The sequence below is a fragment of the Erithacus rubecula genome, assembly GCF_903797595.1.
Source record: "Erithacus rubecula genome assembly, chromosome: 16".
In the NCBI taxonomy this organism is placed as follows: domain Eukaryota; kingdom Metazoa; phylum Chordata; class Aves; order Passeriformes; family Muscicapidae; genus Erithacus; species Erithacus rubecula.
In genome coordinates, this window is record NC_136668.1 from 9427589 (window position 1) to 9445530 (window position 17942).

Consider the following 17942-nt stretch of genomic DNA (forward strand, 5'->3'; position numbering starts at 1 on the left):
CCTTCTTATCTATCTCTCAGTCCACCCATCAAAAATCTCTCTCTGATTCAGAGAGAAGGATGTTGGCCATGGAGGATCCATGTCAAAGGCTTTAAAGAAGTCCAGTTAAATGACATCTGCAGCCTGTCCTTGTGCACTTACACAGTCACTCCAGCAGAGAAGGCCATTAGGTAGGTTTATGTTGGCCACTTTAATTATATTTCTACTTGCATACAGGTATTTATAATACATATAAGATTTTAGAACCAAGGGTTGCTACCATTAGTGCTTTTACAATCCTTAAAGTTCAGGGTCACACATGGGGCCCAACAAGTGCAAGTGTCTGCAGGACATGTGCACCAAACTTTCACCTCAGTATTGTTGAAGGATTATTTGGATCTTTATGGAGGCAGGCAGATAAAGTAGCCTGAGGAGATTGTCAGTGCAGATGTAGGCAGTCATTAGAAAATCTCATTATATTCAGGAGTCTGTACAATGAATCACTTTTCTTCTCCCAGAAAAGTGAAAACCTTCACTTTAAATGAAATGTTTTCTCCTTCATCACTGAGGAACTCAACAAGCAGACAGATACCTACTGCCTATAAGAAAAGAATACCTAGTTTAAAATCTAATCATCTTGTCCAACTGCTTTAATATAATTTTAAAAATATATCTTCCAGTCTTACTCTATCCAGTCTGGCATCTATTCAGTATTTTCTAGTCTAATATCCTGTACGGGATTCTGATTATCTCAGGGACAGGGAACAAAGAAACATTGGCCAGGAAGTCATCAGATATAGCAGCCATATCCTATCTTTCAGGGGAATTTAATGCCACCAGTGCTTATAGAACAGTGGAATTATTTGCTGCAAGAAAAGAGTCAAAATTATGGTGGTGAGCAAAAATAGCCACAGAAGAAAAAGACAAAGATTCTACAGAGTTGATAAGCTCAATTTCCTGATAAATTCTCCTGAGCTTGTTTAGATTAGTGGTTTAAACTAAGTGACCTGTCAGGAGTAAATGATGCCTGTTGGAAAAGTGAGACATCTGAATTTATCTGAAACTCCTTTGAAATTTAACTTATGCATGTGGCACACTTTTGCACTCAATGGGTTCACCCAGATGAATCCTTGCTTTGTAATTGTTGAATAACTTAATTTTTTATAAGATCTGAGCACTGCACTGTCCTCTCACCAGTAAAAATTTCATACTATGAATTTCATAAAATCCAGCTCTTACTTGCCTAGCAGGTTTCATCACTAGATCTTAAGAGTGCATTACAAAAACACAAATTACATTATACTTGTTTTGTAGACAAAGACACTGAGGTTCAGTGAATTACAGTAGGATCCCGTGGCAGGATAATAAATCAGATTCACCACACTTCTTTCTGCTCACTTTGTCCCAGAGTGAAGCCACAAGCCATAATATTTCTATTATAATATTACTTTCTTTAAGATGCAATTATTTAACCAATAGAGGTAAATAGGCAACACCTATAGCATTTCAAATGGAAAGTGGAAAAATCAGGTGAATGAGAATTTGCTAAACATCATTCAATGTTTTCAAAAGTGGTGACCAAGACCAAATCTTCTTTGCTCCTTTTTTAATCACAACTCTTGACATCAGCCTCTAGACTCCTAGTGGGCTTTTTCAGTTTTGGGGAGTTTTCTTGGTTTGGGTTGTTTGTTTAGCTTGTTTTTTGTTGTTGTTCTTTGTTTGGTTGGGATATTTGTTTTGGTTTTGTTTGTTTTCATTTTGTTTTGTTTTATTTTTTTTCCTTTTTCTTTGTCTTGTCACTGTGCAATGTGGTTGAATTTCCAGGGCAGACTTGTAGACATTTTGGTTTTACTTACCCAATACCCACTTCATGATCAGCAGTTCTGTCCATGAGAACTGTGTTGTTTTGACTCTGAATATTTGTTTTGGATGATCTGTGATGGTCTCGTTGGGGAGATTTTTGACTCCTTCAAACCGATCTGAAGCGTTCACTACTAACAGCCCAAGGAAGATTGTGAAAGAAACTGCATGAGCCACAAACTTCATGAAAGGACTTCGAAGGGTTCGTCCCAGCTGCAATAGAACATACACAGTCATTTTTATTTATCCACCTCCTAGAATTTTTTTCACTATAAAAATTTGAAACCTCTTGTCCACCATGAAAAGGATTCAGTAATTGATTCTGGATCATTAGCTAAATAGAGTTTGGATTTGTTCAAGTTGTTACTTGCTATTGCTAGACATTATGCATTATGTAATTTCTATGCATGGCAATGTCTTCCAATGCTCCTTTAAACCTACATGTACTATCTAATTGTCCTGGCCATATGGTGAACAGAAAATGAAGAGACAGGGTATTTATATGGGACATGTTTGTATGTGTATGTGTGAATGCACTCGTGTGTCAGTACATATCCTAATGATGAACACAATTCTCATCCTTAAATCATGGTTATATGTTAGAATCTTTTATTAATGGTGAACTCTTGGTTCATTATCAATGTGTAACAAATAGCCTTCTGCTTGAATATTCTTTAGTAATGCTTTTCATATGCTTTGCTATGATAATCTTCTCTCATAATTAGTACAAAAGCTGGAGAATTATTTCCAGAACACAAGGATTTATTTCAAGGCACTAAGCCAAGAAAAAGAGCAGCAGATCTCTTCACTACTGATAATTGTTCTGGTCTTCTTGAAAAGCTTTATTTGTTAATAAATTTAAATATCATTTTTAATTTTACGTTTTCTGTGAACTAACAAAACATTACTGCAGAAAAATAGAAAGAGTAGAAGCATTTTCAGGAGCACCAGGACTGAAGCCTGTAGTGTTGGACACAACAGGGAGCAATGGAAGAACTGGCCTGGATGGAGCTTTCCCACACTCCCCTCAAACCAATTGGATTTTTTTTTTAGTATCATCCATTTTTTGTTGATATCCACTGATTTGATAATAAAACTTGATAGGAAAAAGGACATAAAATAGAAATTACTTGTTTCTGTATTTATCTCCAGTAGCAGATTAATTCCAAAGAGCCCTGGTCTCTGCTCATGACAGAACAGGAAATATTTCAAAAGCAGAGGTCTCTATGTCTAGCAGGAATTCAAAGGAAGTCCTAGAATTCTGCAATTATTTCTTTTTCTTATCAGAGCTTTTAAAACATCAATAAAATATTTTATAAAGTTGAAAGAATAGGAAATCCTATTGAAAAATGTGCATGTTTCTAAATACTGAAGAGACTTTCCATTAAACAAAATAAAAATATCTGCTCTTTCCCAAGGTTCTTATTAACATTCTCTGAAGTCATTAAGGACATGTTTAATTGGGTAGATATTGCACTGAATTGAAACCCAAGTTTATTTGATCTTGTCTAGGAATAATAGGCAGACATAGGGGTGGATGAAGTGTGTTAAAACTACTCTCAACATTGCAGCTCTGGTTCACCTCCAGTGCTGTCAGCATTGGTGTAGTTCTCTAGGGTTTTTATGGTTGATGTTGTGTAGATTTATGTTTTGTAGTAGAATTTATAATTTCAGTACTGAGCTGATGGGATAGGTCTGAAAAACGTCCCACACAGAGTAGGACACAATGTCATGGTAACAATCTCAGAAGTTTTCCTGCTATGACCTGAGAGAGTTCAAATTGCAAGCATTAAGTGGAACAACAGCCATGGATCCTTAGCAAGAAGTTTTTAAGAAAGTGCATTTGCAATCTGTATGATGCTCATTTCTACCCTGAATTCACTAAAAGAGAAAAAGCACTACCTATTGAATCATGACTCCTCTCCTCTCATAATCAGACTTTTTCTGTGGTCTATAGAAATGTAAAAAAAAAAAAAAAAAGGCCTTATATTAAAGTAGCATTATCTCAGTTATCAGAGAAATAATTTCATGTATTACAAAACCAAATGAATTCTATGGGTAATTTCCCTTACTTCTCTCATGATTTAGCAGAAATCTGCATTTAGTTAGCATTACATCAGCCATTTGTCCCATTTATTACTGCAGAAAGCTTACCATTATTTTCTTGAGCTGATGCTTTTTATATCTTCTCAGAAATCTGATTTTTAGTTAAGAGCTACAGAAGGTGTTGACTAAAATATTCTGTAAAAAATTAATGAAGTGTAAATTCCTCCAGCCAGTCTAATGCTTTATGACAATAAGATTTTTCAAACAACATGATACAGCTAAACTCAAGGTGTGTAACTGTATGAATCTATCAATATCTTGACTTTTTAGAAAATCAGAATACCACCTTTCATTAAACCTGGATTGCAGGGTAGTGTCTGGCTGTTACTGCTAAGATAGAAACACTGACTGTGAATACAAAGGTTCATTCTTAAGAGAGTAGATCATTTCATGGCTTAGTATCCTATCTCTGTGGTAGGAAAATAATGAAGCATACATTCATGTCAGAACAGAAATACATAGTGTGACATCATTACAAAATTTTCCAAATGCTTGAAGAGATGGGAACAAAAAAGGATAGAAACATCATAAAGAAAAAAATCCATGACTATGCTCAGTACTATGCCCATAGCAGAAGAATGAAGGATACTGTTGTAGGGATCTCATGTATTTTAGGGGTAAAAAGGCACAGATACAGTGTAGGGAGAGGCAACCATCAAAGTTGCAGTGCTTAAACAAAATATTTTGGAGACCAACACATAAAGCAACAGTTTATTTCAGAGTCACTGCCTCCAGGACATGAATGGGGCAGCAAGGATATTTCAGGATAGCATAGGCTTAAATTTCATGGGTCATGTCAACCATCTGTGCATCCAAAAGTGAATGAATGACTGACTGACACCAAAACTGGTTTTAATAAAGTCAGCTCTGTACAACTGAATGAAAAGAAATATGTAAGGTTGAGGTACAAACTCCTGTCAACAATATTTACCAAATTTTTGTGGGGAGTATTGGGTATAGTACATTCTAATCCCATAGAGCTTTATTAAAGAAAATTTTCTGTTGGGGAAGATAGGCTTTAAAGTATGTTCCTAACTAAGATACAGCAGAGAAGGAATTTTGAATATGAATTTAACTGTTACCCTATCTGAAACTGCAGAATTCAATGATGATAAAAATGTGATACACAGTAGTGTTGTTCAGGACAGCTCCCATTGCAGTATCCACCTCAGAGATTTCCTCCATTTTTCTCACTGCCTTGGTCCAGAAATGAGCCCCTCACTCATGCCTGGGCACATGTGTGTCTCTGAAGACAGATCTGATTTAAGTTAAATATATTAGCTGATTATTACTATGCAAAACATATTTCTTTGCCCAGTTGTGTAACATAAAGATTGTTTCCATCAGTAAAAACCCAATAAAACACTTGTTTTAAAGCTGATCAGGACAAAACTGGGCTGCTCAGAGTGAAGACACTGCCTGTGTAAAATTTTCTGCAATAAAACTGTGAGAAGACACTAGGCTCTTAAATCAACCTGCAGCCCTTGAAATTAACAGTGATGATTTTGGGTGAGGTACCAATTCCTAAGGAAAAGATTTTGTTTGTTATTCAGTTATTTCTATCACAAGCCTCAATCAAAAATCAAGATGACATTGTTCTGATCAAGGCAAATCCATGCATTAGAAGACAATACCTGCCTGAAAGAAAGAAATTTCAATTGGACTTTGAACTAGAAGGTTACATGTGGTTTTTCACAGTCTAGTGGGGTGAAAAGGAAGGAACATTGAAAAATGAGAATGCATGAAAGATTTAGGATAATGAAATCAAAGCTGATGAAAAGTCAAGTATCCCCACCCCCTATTTTTAAATTTTAATACACCTACCTTAAAAAATTAAAACCAAGTAACTTTCTCAATAATTTGTTACTTGTGCTGTAAAACTGTTTTAATTTTAGGGTTGTTTTTTCCTCAGTTTCTTTCCCATTAGTTTTTATATTTTCTCTTAAATTCTCCACTTATTTCTAGTCTAATTGTTCTTCCCAGCTATTGCTATATTCAAATGTGGCCTCTGTAATTCTGAGACAAATGTTGCTGTTGGCTGGTGTGCCAACTCCCAGCACGTTCAGCAGAGGTGAAGGAAATTAAAGAGCTTCATAAATCCCTGCTGGCCTGGAGTCTGACATGAGGGAATCAAGGTGGTACACAAAATTCCACACAATAATTTCCTCTAAAACCCAGGCAAAGCTACCCATTGCACAGCCAGGTTCTCACATGCACTTCTCTGTCAGCATTTCTGGAGTCCTGTCTGGTACCCATGAAAAATGAGGGACTTTGTGCTGATACAGAGCTTGAGGAGATGAAGTTGCACCCTCATATACTCTAACACAAAGTACTCCTCTTGGAGCTATTTTGGAGGAGACTAAGGCTTAAATGTATTTTATTATCTCAGACATACTGAAGGACTGTTGTTCTGATTGTGTAAAAATGTGTTTCAAATTATAGTCTTTCCTTAATACTAATTGATGGATCTATAGCTACTTGAGTTTGATAAATTTAGAAAGAATTCCTCACTGGTTTTTAGAATAAATGGGAAAAGATACTTTTAAGATTGAATACAATACAGCAGGAGGGGTTATTTTGATAAAATTTAAGTGCCTGAGACATGCCTCCTGCAAAAGACATCTGCCTTGTAAGGGATGATATTGCTGGCTGTTGCTGAATGTGAAATGATCTTCTCCCCTGCCACCCCTTTTTCTGTGACAAGAGCAGTAACAAAGCTATTTATCACTCAGCCACACACCTATTTATCTCCACTTGTTTGCAGACTCTTTCAGAATGAAACCTCTACAGATTTCACAGCACAAACAACTTGAGATTTTACCTAAGCTAATGATAGGCTCTGGTCCTTTAACCTCTAGGTCTCAAAAAAATCTCCTCCTCCATCTGATCTATATTTAGGTATACACCTATATTCCAATTTTCATAATCTTTTCCCTCAAAACCATGAAGATTTTATGATTAAGTCTAGTCTTTGCTGTGACATTAAGAAGTTTCCAGGGGCTTGCCTGAGTTTCAGGTCCATGTGTCATAATAATGCTCCACTAACTAAAACCACAATAATGCTCTATTAACTATAGCTACAATAATGCTCCACTAACTACAACCACAATTGTGCTCTATTAACTAAAACCACAATAATGCTGCATTAACTAAAACCACAATAAGGCTCCACTAATTAAAACCATGAGCTCAGAAAGAAGGAGGAAAGGTAAAAAAGGAGCCCTGAAGAAAGGAGGAATCTACAACAAAAAGTGCATAAAAGAACAAGAATTTAAACATCAGAGTTAACAAAAACAAGAATCTTCCCCTTCAGTTATTTCCTGTTTTGGTTGCTCTTCTATTTTTTCTTCACTCCACTCCTGTGTTGTTATATCCTATACATTTCTTTTTCCTCTGTTTTCTTGTCACCCACTCCCTCACCCTCTTTGCCCACCACCTCTTTTTTCCCTGTAAAGATGGACCTCAGACCATGACAGTTCCATTAGTGCCTGCTCTCTCCTGGGGCAATCTTGGAGGATACCATGAATCATTTCCCAACAGCTTTATGGAAAAATCTGGGGTTTCATTCCAGGGTAAAAAAAACCTGCAAACCCTAGAGCCATGAATCTGTACCTTGCTGCAGGGAGCAATCCAGTAGGCTATGGCAAGGAAGGGCAGCCCGATGGAGACCCCAAAGACAGCCAAGAACTTCACAGCTATGGACTGCTGCCGCAAGCCTGAGAGGTTTTCATACCACATGGTGAGCAACTGCTGCTGGCAGTTGGGGTGAGCAACAAACTGTGAAAAAATCAGAAATAGAGGCATCAGTAGGATTGTCTGAGGAGGGTGGGATTTCAGGGAATAACCTTCTGAAATGGAACGTGACAGGTCATGTCTTTGTTGTCAAACAGAGAACTGCAAACCAGGCAAACAAGACCCCAGGTACTGGCAGAATGTGCATTGCTTCTGCTCCTTGTCTTCTCTAGAAAAAAGCTATTTTTATATGGTTAAAAAGCAGAATCTCAGCCAAACCCCAAAATCCATCACAACTGACAAAATGCCTCTGAGCAAGTTATCTCTTGGGGTAAAACAGTGTAACCTGAGAGTCAGAAAAGACACAGAAGTGCTTGGAAGTCAAGCTGGAAAACACTGTGATGACTTTGCTAAGGACAGAGGCCATTGACACAGCTCTAGTATTATATTGTTCTATTCACTTTGTAAAGACCAAAAGGGAGCCATTCTGCAGGGCTCTCCTCCAAATTATGAGGTCTGGCTGGTGTTTTGCTGCTTTAAATGCTTTATCTCAGAGTACCTTTCAAAATATGACAGCTCATTCTTCACTGATAGGACAAAAAGACAAATTCAAAAGCTGTGGTGCTCTGGTACAGAGAGTACCTGTTTTATACCCTGTAACTGAGACTCATCTTCAGTTTACTGTTCAGAAGTGAAAAAAAAAAAAAAGAAAAAAAAAAGAAAAAAAAAAAGAGGAAAAAGAAAAGGTGAGCTGCAGAAAAGTGAAAAGGGCAGTTTCTTAATGGCAAAATAACAACACCACAAGATCCTACCTGGCTGTTTTATAATAAAATATTAAACTTCTTTAGTTCATATTGTTCTTTGAGGTGATTGAATTTAGAACGTAGTTACCTTTAATCACAAAGAAGAATAATTAAAATGCAAACTAACAAAAAATAAATGTTGCTGATGCAGCTAATTGCATTAGTAGAACTGAGGGTTTCATTTATTAGTTCAGTGGCTGAATAAATGTTCCTAGGAGGCAAATGAAAAATGCTTTACTCTTTCACAGAGCAGAACTTTCTGGAGCTGAAGGGGAGGATTAAGGGGGTCAAGAGAAAAAGAAAGGAGGAAAGAAAAGAATCCTTAGTGCTTGGTGGCCCCAGGGACAGGGACAGACCACGCCTGGCAATCACCCCTTGCCCTGGATCAGCCCTTCCAGTGCCACCCAGCTGGAGGATTTCAGCTGTCATCTGTAGTTTTCTTGGGGCTGAAAAGCAGAGAAAATTCTGGCTGTGCTTTCATCTTCACTGTCTGTGAACCATGATCGATTTAGGGAAGTTAATGGACTCTTTTTGAGATGTTTACATAGCAAAACTGTTACTGTTCAGGAGAAAATAGAGTTGCACAATAATTAAGATTGCTCTGGAGTAACACTTTTCCTTCATTAATAGCACATTAGCAGCTGTTTAAAATATGCTTTTGAGATAAATTAGGCTTTGGGGTTTACATTTCTCAAGAAAAAAAAAAAAAAGAAAATGAGACTCTACCCCTTCTACTGAATAAATCAGTCAGAACAAAGAAAATTGATGGGTACTTTGTCCCATCTTTGTCTTTAGAATTTTTTCCTGGAAATATTAACATTTTAATATTTTTTCTCTTAAGCTGCTTCCACAAAATAGAAAGCTTTCAAAAAAAGATAATTATAAATAATGAGTCCTAGTCCTTCTAAGCATTGAAAGTTTAAGGTTGACATGATGACAGCAGTATTACAAGGAGGCATTTCCTAATGCCTGGTGTTTATGTTTGTCCTAATGCTGCTTGGGCTTGTTATCTTCCTGGCAAATGGACAGAAAAATGAAGTGGAAGGAAGCTCAGTAGAGAACTGATCCCTTTTTCAAATTTTATTTTCAAATATCATGAATTCAACAACACTTGTAGTGACTCATGGAAAGAAAAATGACACGTGAATGTGCAGACTTCTGGGATAAAGGGCCCAAGCAACATTCAGACTTCCCTCTCCTGTTGCAATTCTTCACTGCATTATGAGAATTGATTCAAACAAAGAAATTCAGTTGTCCTTGGCAATGAGACAGTCAAAGACTTCTGGTTGGCATTTCAGAGACTTCATCAGACATTTTAATCTGTCCATTTTTTCACTTTGTCTGGAAACAGCTACAATGAAAATACAAACATAAGAAAATTGAGAAGGAATTGCCATAAAACCCAGTTCAGTGGAACAATTTATTTTGTACAAGGCAATAAAGACAGGCAGAGTGCCACAGAGCCTAGATGGTGTTCATCTGTCATCTGTTTGGCCCATGTCCTCCCTTTCCCCCCAGCAGTCAGGATTTTCCATAGCTGGGTCCACTCCTAGGTCAGGAGTCTCATCAGCTCCTCTGGATACCAGCCCTCACTCAAGACATGCTGCAGACCATGCAGAGGAAGCTTAACAGATAAAATACCAGCAAAGTGGTCTCTTTAACATTCAGGGGAAACTGAACATGAACAAACGAAAGTCCCTGGAAGTCACGGGACTGGACAATAGCTGAACAGTTGAAAAAAACTTCTGGCCTCAATTAACTAAAAAAAACTAACTAAAATCAAAGGAAAGCTCTCTCTTGCTCCCTGTCCCTGCAGCAGGCAGCACAGTCCATGAGAGAGAGCTGAACCTCTTATCTCCATGTTTTTGAATAGAGCCACGAAAAAATTCCGGCACTTTTCCTTCTCCCCCTCTTCACTCTAGTGATCTAGTTTTAAAGGCACAAGACTTATTTCTGGGCTAAACTGACAAATGGGGATAAAATTCAGCATCATAAAGTCACCCCAGGACATCATCTTACTCTGAGTATTACAAAAATGAGAGAAAAATAAGTTAAGGATCAGGAAGATCAGACATGAATGAGTTTTGATCTGTTATTTGCTTACAGCAAGCAGAACAGTTTTCATTGTTTTCTCTATCAAACATTAATGAAACACACAGTGACCCCTGGGCACTGCCAGCACCTCTATCATCATGTCAGAGACTGATCTTAGATTTCCTCAGAGATGTCATTTAACTTTCTCTCTTCCCTGGGAATGGGCACTGGCTCCAAGTTAAAGATTACATTAATTTTTTTGGTTAGTGACTTAGGCATGGAGAAGAGGAGTTTGAGAAAAAAGGCAGAATGCTTCAAAGCATAATGACAAATGGTGATGTGGGATATTGAATTTCAGAAGACTGAATGCTGCAGTGCTTTTTCAATGTTCCCATTAAACTCTATTTTCCTTTCTTCAGTGCTGGAAAATGAGGTGAGGAGGCTTTTAGGGACAAACCATGGATGCTTCTGTGCTGCAGACAGGAAAGAGCAGTGTGACCAGGGCTGTGCAGAAGGGCAGGATATCTCTGATTGAAATGGAAGCACTGGCAGTGGAGGGGATTGCCTGGCTCCAAAACCAGCCACTTAAAAGCATTGAGTGCTTTATCTCCTGGGCAGAGTCTATAAGGTAATGCATCAGGATCTGCAAGCTCAACAAAATGTCTTCCAGTGCTTCTGCATTCAGCAACCACAGTGGGAGCTTTGCTGGTCCCATGGCCCTGGGATCCCAGTAGATGGCAGTGGTTTTTCCTAGTACCATGCACACCTCAATATAGGAAGGAAATTGTTTTTTCCCTCCAGCCTATCAGTCACACAGCTTTTTAAGTTAAAAAAGGCTAAAAAAACACCCCATAATAGTCACATAACCCATAATAATAACCCATAAAATCACACATCAAGCTCAAATAATGAAGCCACCAAAGCAGCATTTTTAGAGCCAGAAAAAGACTCAGGAAAGTATTGGCAGCTCCAAAAGCCCCTGTCCTATGATACAGGGGATTAAATGAGAGACATGAATTTTTATCTGGAATATGGAAAAAAGTTTCTCAAAGACTTCAGTGGGAACTGAAAGGACCCAAAGGAAGAGTTTTACATACAGGAATAAAGAGGGTGTTTCAGACACCACTGTGGATACCAGATTGAGTGATCACTTTTCCACATTTCTATCTAATTTGATCTGTGACAGCTCCTTCTGGTTATATTCATTGTGTGGAAACACTTTTGATGAAAAGGGAGGAGAGGAGAGGAGAGGAGAGGAGAGGAGAGGAGAGGAGAGGAGAGGAGAGGAGAGGAGAGGAGAGGAGAGGAGAGGAGAGGAGAGGAGAGGAGAGGAGAGGAGAGGAGAGGAGAGAGGAGAGGAGAGGAGAGGAGAGGAGAGGAGAGGAGAGGAGAGGAGAGGAGAGGAGAGGAGAGGAGAGGAGAGGAGAGGAGAGGAGAGGAGAGGAGAGGAGAGGAGAGGAGAGGAGAGGAGAGGAGGAGAGGAGAGGAGAGGAGAGGAGAGGAGAGGAGAGGAGAGGAGAGGAGAGGAGAGGAGAGGAGAGGAGAGGAGAGGAGAGGAGAGGAGAGGAGAGGAGAGGAGAGGAGAGGAGAGGAGAGGAGAGGAGAGGAGAGGAGAGGAGAGGAGAGGAGAGGAGAGGAGAGGAGAGGAGAGTCTATTTTGGACAGAAAAATGTGTCATCAGAAATAAGGAAACTTACAGCAAGACAGCTAAGAGACAGAGGTCAGCCTCTGATGATTGGAATTAATCATACAGAAAGAAACCAATATCTCTTTTATTACTGAAATAATTTTATTTCCCTTAAAAGTACAGAAATCTACCACTGAGGCAAAAGAATTAACGACTCAGACAGGATCATCTCACTTTGCTAATGTACCTTACACTGAATAGCCAGAGGCTAGGTAGGCAAAACTCATCAGTGAAGCAGTGAAAGCAGATAAAACCCTGCATATCAGAACTACCAACATGAACCTGTGACTGTAAAGTCCTGAGGTGCTCCTGTCATGTCCTCTCAGCTTGTGCCTTCCCTTCCAGCCTTATGGCAAACTTCAGTGTGTTTAATCACTGAGTGAGAGCTCAAAAGGAGCTGCATAAATAGACTTCCAGGAGAACATTGAGGATGTCAAGAGAGACTGGCAGGGGCAGGGATGAGCAATTTCTCTTTCCATCATGTAGCTGCACTCATGTCCTTGGAACAACCTTTTTGGGTTCATTATTAAGCATTTATCTTTTTATGTAGCTCTTTGCTATTGCAAACCCACATTTATTAACACATTTTAGGCTGCAGCACCTGCTCACAGGAACCCTGGGCTGGGTGTGTAATGCTTCAAATGCCAGAAATCTGAGGGAAAATGCTGACTCAAATGAGTCATCCAAAGGGTTTCAATTGTCACCTTGTGCCTCTGAATTAAAAATTAAAAAGAAGGGGGCAGCAAATGGGTTGCATACATGGTTTTTCCCATTTTGCCAACCCTGCCCATGGCAGGAGGGTTGAACCTGGATGATCTTTAAGGTCCCTTTCCAACCCAAACCATTCCATGATTCTGTGTTGTCAGGAGCAGAGGAGCAGTCCTCCTGCAGAGATTTACACATTGGAAAAACCAGGTGGAATCTGAACCACACACATTGTATGCTCTGGAAAGCTAAATCAGAATTACCATGAAGATTTCCTGACACCTCACAGACAAACACAGTCTGAGCTCATGTTCCCAGCAGGACCAAAGCCAGGGCTGGTGTGGAAGGGGAATTGAGGTTTCCTTGGCAGCTTTGCTGTGCTTGAGCAAAACCAGAGGGAAGGAGGGAGGAGGGAAAGCTGGGCTTGCTGCATAGGCAGTGCCATGTATCTCACAGCAAAGCCTTCACCAAAGCAGAAATGAAATCATCCTTTTTCAGCAGGTGGTGGAAGACTCTGGGAGTATCAGCAAACATTGGCAGGGGTAGAAAAAACTCAAGGAAAGGTCAAAGCAGGATATTGCTGCTCTTCCCCTGAAGGGTGAAAAATACGCTGCCATTCCACCAAAGAGGATCAGAAGAGTTAAGAGGTAACATATGCCCACATGCAAATGACAGGGGAAAAAAATCAGTGAATGTATTAAAACAAAACATAGTTTCTTTGCTTTTATAACACTTTTCCCTTTTGAAAATTTCTTTGATATTTTAGGTTATTTTAAGACTTGAAGCCTAAATAAAGGGTCTGCATTTACACTGAATAAAATACTTTTCTTGAGCTGGAACATGCTTTCTTGGGGGTGGGAAAAAGATGGAAAATGTATCAAAACATTTTTTATCCGGTAAAAAAACCCATTGCAGAGTTGTTTCACTTGATGCAGAGCAGAAGATGACAGAGCTCAGTGGGAATTAGTGAAGTTTGCTGGAAAACACAGTGCAGGGAGAGACCAGCACAGGCAGAAGCCTTTCCTCACCTCCATGTTGTACTCTGCTCTGGGAGCCTCCAAGTGAACAAAGAGCCCTTTGTTTTTAGAAACTATTCTCAGACCTTAGCAGAAGCAGGTGGGATGTTATATATGATATTTATTTCATGCTCTGAAGTGCAAAAAAAAATTGTCTTTAGCAAATACATGTGCTATTAAATTCTGACAGCTGAAATTGTCAGAGGGTAAACATGGCTGGAACTTGGTTCACTCTTTGCTGTTGTGGCTGCAAGAGAGGCAAATAGAACTTCAGAAAGTTTAAGAAAGAATTTAAAAAGTACATGCCCTGCTGCTAATGAATTAAAAATAACAAGTAAAGTTCCATTCCAAAGACCCATGCTGTGACACTGGGGACCTTTTCACAAAAAAAGACCCACTCTAATTATAGTTAAATTTTATGTGGCCACAGGCCTTTTTAAAAACACTTTGCACCAGACTAACCTTACAAGAGAGAGCAAAAGCAGGTCCAAATTCATTTGTCCAGATGCAGAAGAAAAATTTCCATGGATGAAAGAAAACTCAATTGATCAAGTCATGTTCCAATGGGATTTAACCACGTCATGAAAGGAAAATCTACGTGACAAAAGATCCTCTGAGATATTGCTGCAGACACCCAGAGAACATGGAAATGTCCTGCCCTGAGGATTGCTGCAGCTTTCCCTCTGTCCCTGGGGCTCATTTGACTGTCTAATGGCATCACACAAATATTCATGAGGTTCTTGCTCATCCTCCACATGAGCTTTGTGACAGGCCTGGAGAATATTCAGACCTGCTATCTGGAGTGTAACTTCAGTGTTTTTAAACCTGTAGCAAAGGGAAAAGGTTTGTGTTTGTAAGCAAGGACCAGATGAGACAGGATTATCAAGAAAAAAGATCCCAACTCATTGTGCAACTTCATTTTGTTACTTTTAGGGTGTAAACCCACAAGTATTTGGTGCAGTTTTAGTAATAAATTGCATATTTCACAAAACTTTTCACATTATTTCCCTCTGAACCAAAATATCTTTCTTATTAGAGCCATTTGGCAGAGGGCAAATACTCACATCAAAACCCAGGATACTCACACATTCCCCAGTTTTATTGAAATCCAATGTCTGGGGCCACTTGCTGGTTGACCTGAGTCATCCAGTACAAAATTATAATTTTGAACCTTCACATAGCTCCAGTTTACAGCCACATCTCCTTCCTGTGACTCATTCTGCTCTATAAAAACGAGAGTGTTTGGGGCAGATCTGCTCCCTGCTACATCAGTGAGTGCATTAACAGGACTGGGATCTCACTGTGCAGAGGGGACATGGGACAGAACAAGGGCAGTGAAGGTCATCCCAGTGCTGATGTGATTGCCCCAAAGCCCCTGTGTGGCTCAGCTCTGGAAAGAGCATGATCCAGTTAGGATGAGTCACGTGGGTGGAAATTTAAAACCCTCTTAAAACCCCAGACACAACTTAAAATGCAATAAAAACAAATAGAAAGCAAAAATAATGGGGTAAATAAAACTGCCAAGACCATTGCAAATGCAATTAGTGAAGACCACTAATGTTCTTCAGTGCTGACTGGAAAGGCAAAATTAATAATAATAGTGGAAGGAACTATTGTTGTTCTGTTAATTTTATACGATATGAAATGAAAAGGCAAATATGATATCTTTGATGTGTGTAACTAGAAAATGTAGAGTTTACACAAATTCTTTGATTGGTTCAGTTTAAGCCTTTCTTTGCCTTAAGTTTCTTTATAATTTGACTTTTCTGAGACAAAGACAGGGGCTTTTTGGGCTCAGCATTCTTCTCTAGGGTAGGGAACAAGGTAGCTGGCTCTTTGGAAAACTTCAATTTCTTCTTCTAGTGGGCTGCATGTTTCCTGAAGAGATTTATTGCTACTGTCTGATTTCTCTTCTTTTTACATATATGAATAAATCTTATCACTGAATTATCTATCTGAAACAAGAAACTGAATTGCAAGTCCCAGCCTTTAACATTCCAGGATTTTCATATCTGTGCAAAATCAAAACCACTTGAAAATCTTTACTATTGAATTATTCATCTGAAAACATGACACAATAAACAACTACCAAATAACAATATCCCTTTGGAATCTAAAAAAACAGCCAGAGAGGGTACAGAAGGAGAGATTTAAAATGCCATAGCCCCTTCCTCCCCCAGGAGCTATTTTCCCTTGGCCACATGGTGAAGAAGTTGGTGCTCAAGCTCAGTGTAGATGGATTTATTCCCAGCAGAGCTGATGGGGAGACAGACTCACTCATAGGATGAGACTCCTCTCTGCATCAGGTATAGAGTCCCAAAAATGTGTCCTAATGCTGACATCTCCAGGAGTGTGACAGAGCTCACAGGAGAGCCTCACCCTGGGATGGGATCCATGCAGATCCACATTTGAGCACCACTTGGGAAAGGACCCTCCATAACTTTGAAGTACAGATTTATTTGTATTTATTTTAAGGATTCTACTCATCCATTTGACTTTCCATCCCAAATGCACCTTTACAGGTCTATTGCCTATGGGGATTTAGGCAAAGTAAAAATTGGAGTCAGCTAAGGTCAGGTTTGTAGCAAACCATATTAATTGTTCTTTTCCATGGGAGTTTTGTTATTAATTATTAATTAAGGTAAATTTAAGCCCTTTCATCTGTGATGCACATCCTTGCAATGGTTTTGATGTGTTCTTGTGCTCACTTATGTGTATCTTGATGGACATTTAAGACCCTGTGACAATTTGCAAATGAAAATAATTAAGTCTGCATATTACAGTAAACTGGGAATATTGCAGACGATATTCAGGATGGAGAAATGATTCATTGAAACCTTAAGAGGATGGATGTATGTGCAGGAAATAAGAAAATGAGATTCGTCAAGGAAAAGAAAAGAAATTAAAACATCTGGGGAAAAGGAAATAATCAGAGTTACAGATTTTAGTGGGAGGAAGGAACCTTGCTAATGAAATACTCCAATATAGAAATGCATTCTGTGGGAAAGGGAAGTAACTCCTTCCCTTTCCAATCTCTGTCAAAACATCTGCAACATGCAATTAAAATATAAAAAGAAAAATTACATGGATAAGATTTAGAGTCCAGAATGACCACAGTGTTTCCACTGATATTACATTAAATTTTACAGCATTCACTGGCTCTCCCCTGACAGAAGCAAGAGATACTTTTCTGCCCACTACCACTGTCCAAGATATCAATGACTTCACAAGACCTCAGTTAAACATTCCTGAAACTAAAAAGTGGGAAAAAAAAATAAAAAATGAAGTATTGCAGAAACAAAAATACAGCTTTCTAAAAGCCCTTTTGATTAAGGAGTTCTTCTCCCTGAGGCTTCTCATCAGATGGTAAACTACAACCCTGTCCTGTTCCAAGCCGTATCTGCATGTTGCAGGCACTGGGGCACTGAAAAATCCATGTTTGTCCTATGAGAATTTCCTGAACTAAAGTTGTGGATGTGAATCCTTTCATTTGGGTTACCCGAATGCAGTTTCCCATTGGTGTTAAGGCTGGTGTGCAGGCTGTGGGCCAGGCCCTGGTGTGCCCTCTCCCCTTTCCCCTGCTGCAGTCCCACTGCAGGATTCTGCAGGAAAACTGCAAACTGAGAGCACACAGATCTCACCCACCATCTGTGGCACAGATGCACTCCTTCCTCTCCTAGCGCCAGAATGTTTTGTCAGTTCTGGGTTTTTCTGCCCTCTGTTCTCCACCTTATTTTCCTTTTCTTCCTGGGTAAAACCCAAGCTGTCCCAGGTAACCCTCCTAAGGATGCTCTAGTGCAGCTCTCTTTGGGGCAGTGTCTGTTACTGCACATTTTGGGGGCAAAACTGTCTCTTCAGGACAGGCAGGGCTGGTTCTTTTGCCCTTCTCCAGCTCCCATTCCAGCTGTTGCAGCAGTTAATGGGAGCTGGGCCCTCTCATGCCCTCAAGTATCTGAGCTGTGTGACCAACACAGTGAAGTTATGATCTAATGCAGCCGTGAGTATTCTGTTCAGAGCATC

The 17942-nt window shown here is 39.3% G+C and overlaps 1 protein-coding gene across 2 annotated transcripts in view; it reads right to left on the reverse strand.

Moving 5' to 3' along the window:
- Window positions 1–17942, reverse strand: part of TRPC7 (transient receptor potential cation channel subfamily C member 7) — a gene marked incomplete at both ends in the record, with an annotated part of 62706 nt that overhangs the window by 20057 nt on the left and 24707 nt on the right. For both annotated transcript variants that reach the window (XM_079319460.1, XM_079319459.1), the window contains 2 exons: window positions 1836–2052; window positions 7558–7722. In XM_079319460.1, coding sequence (XP_079175586.1) covers window positions 1836–2052; window positions 7558–7722 — 382 coding nt within the window. The remainder of the gene's footprint in view (window positions 1–1835; window positions 2053–7557; window positions 7723–17942) is intronic.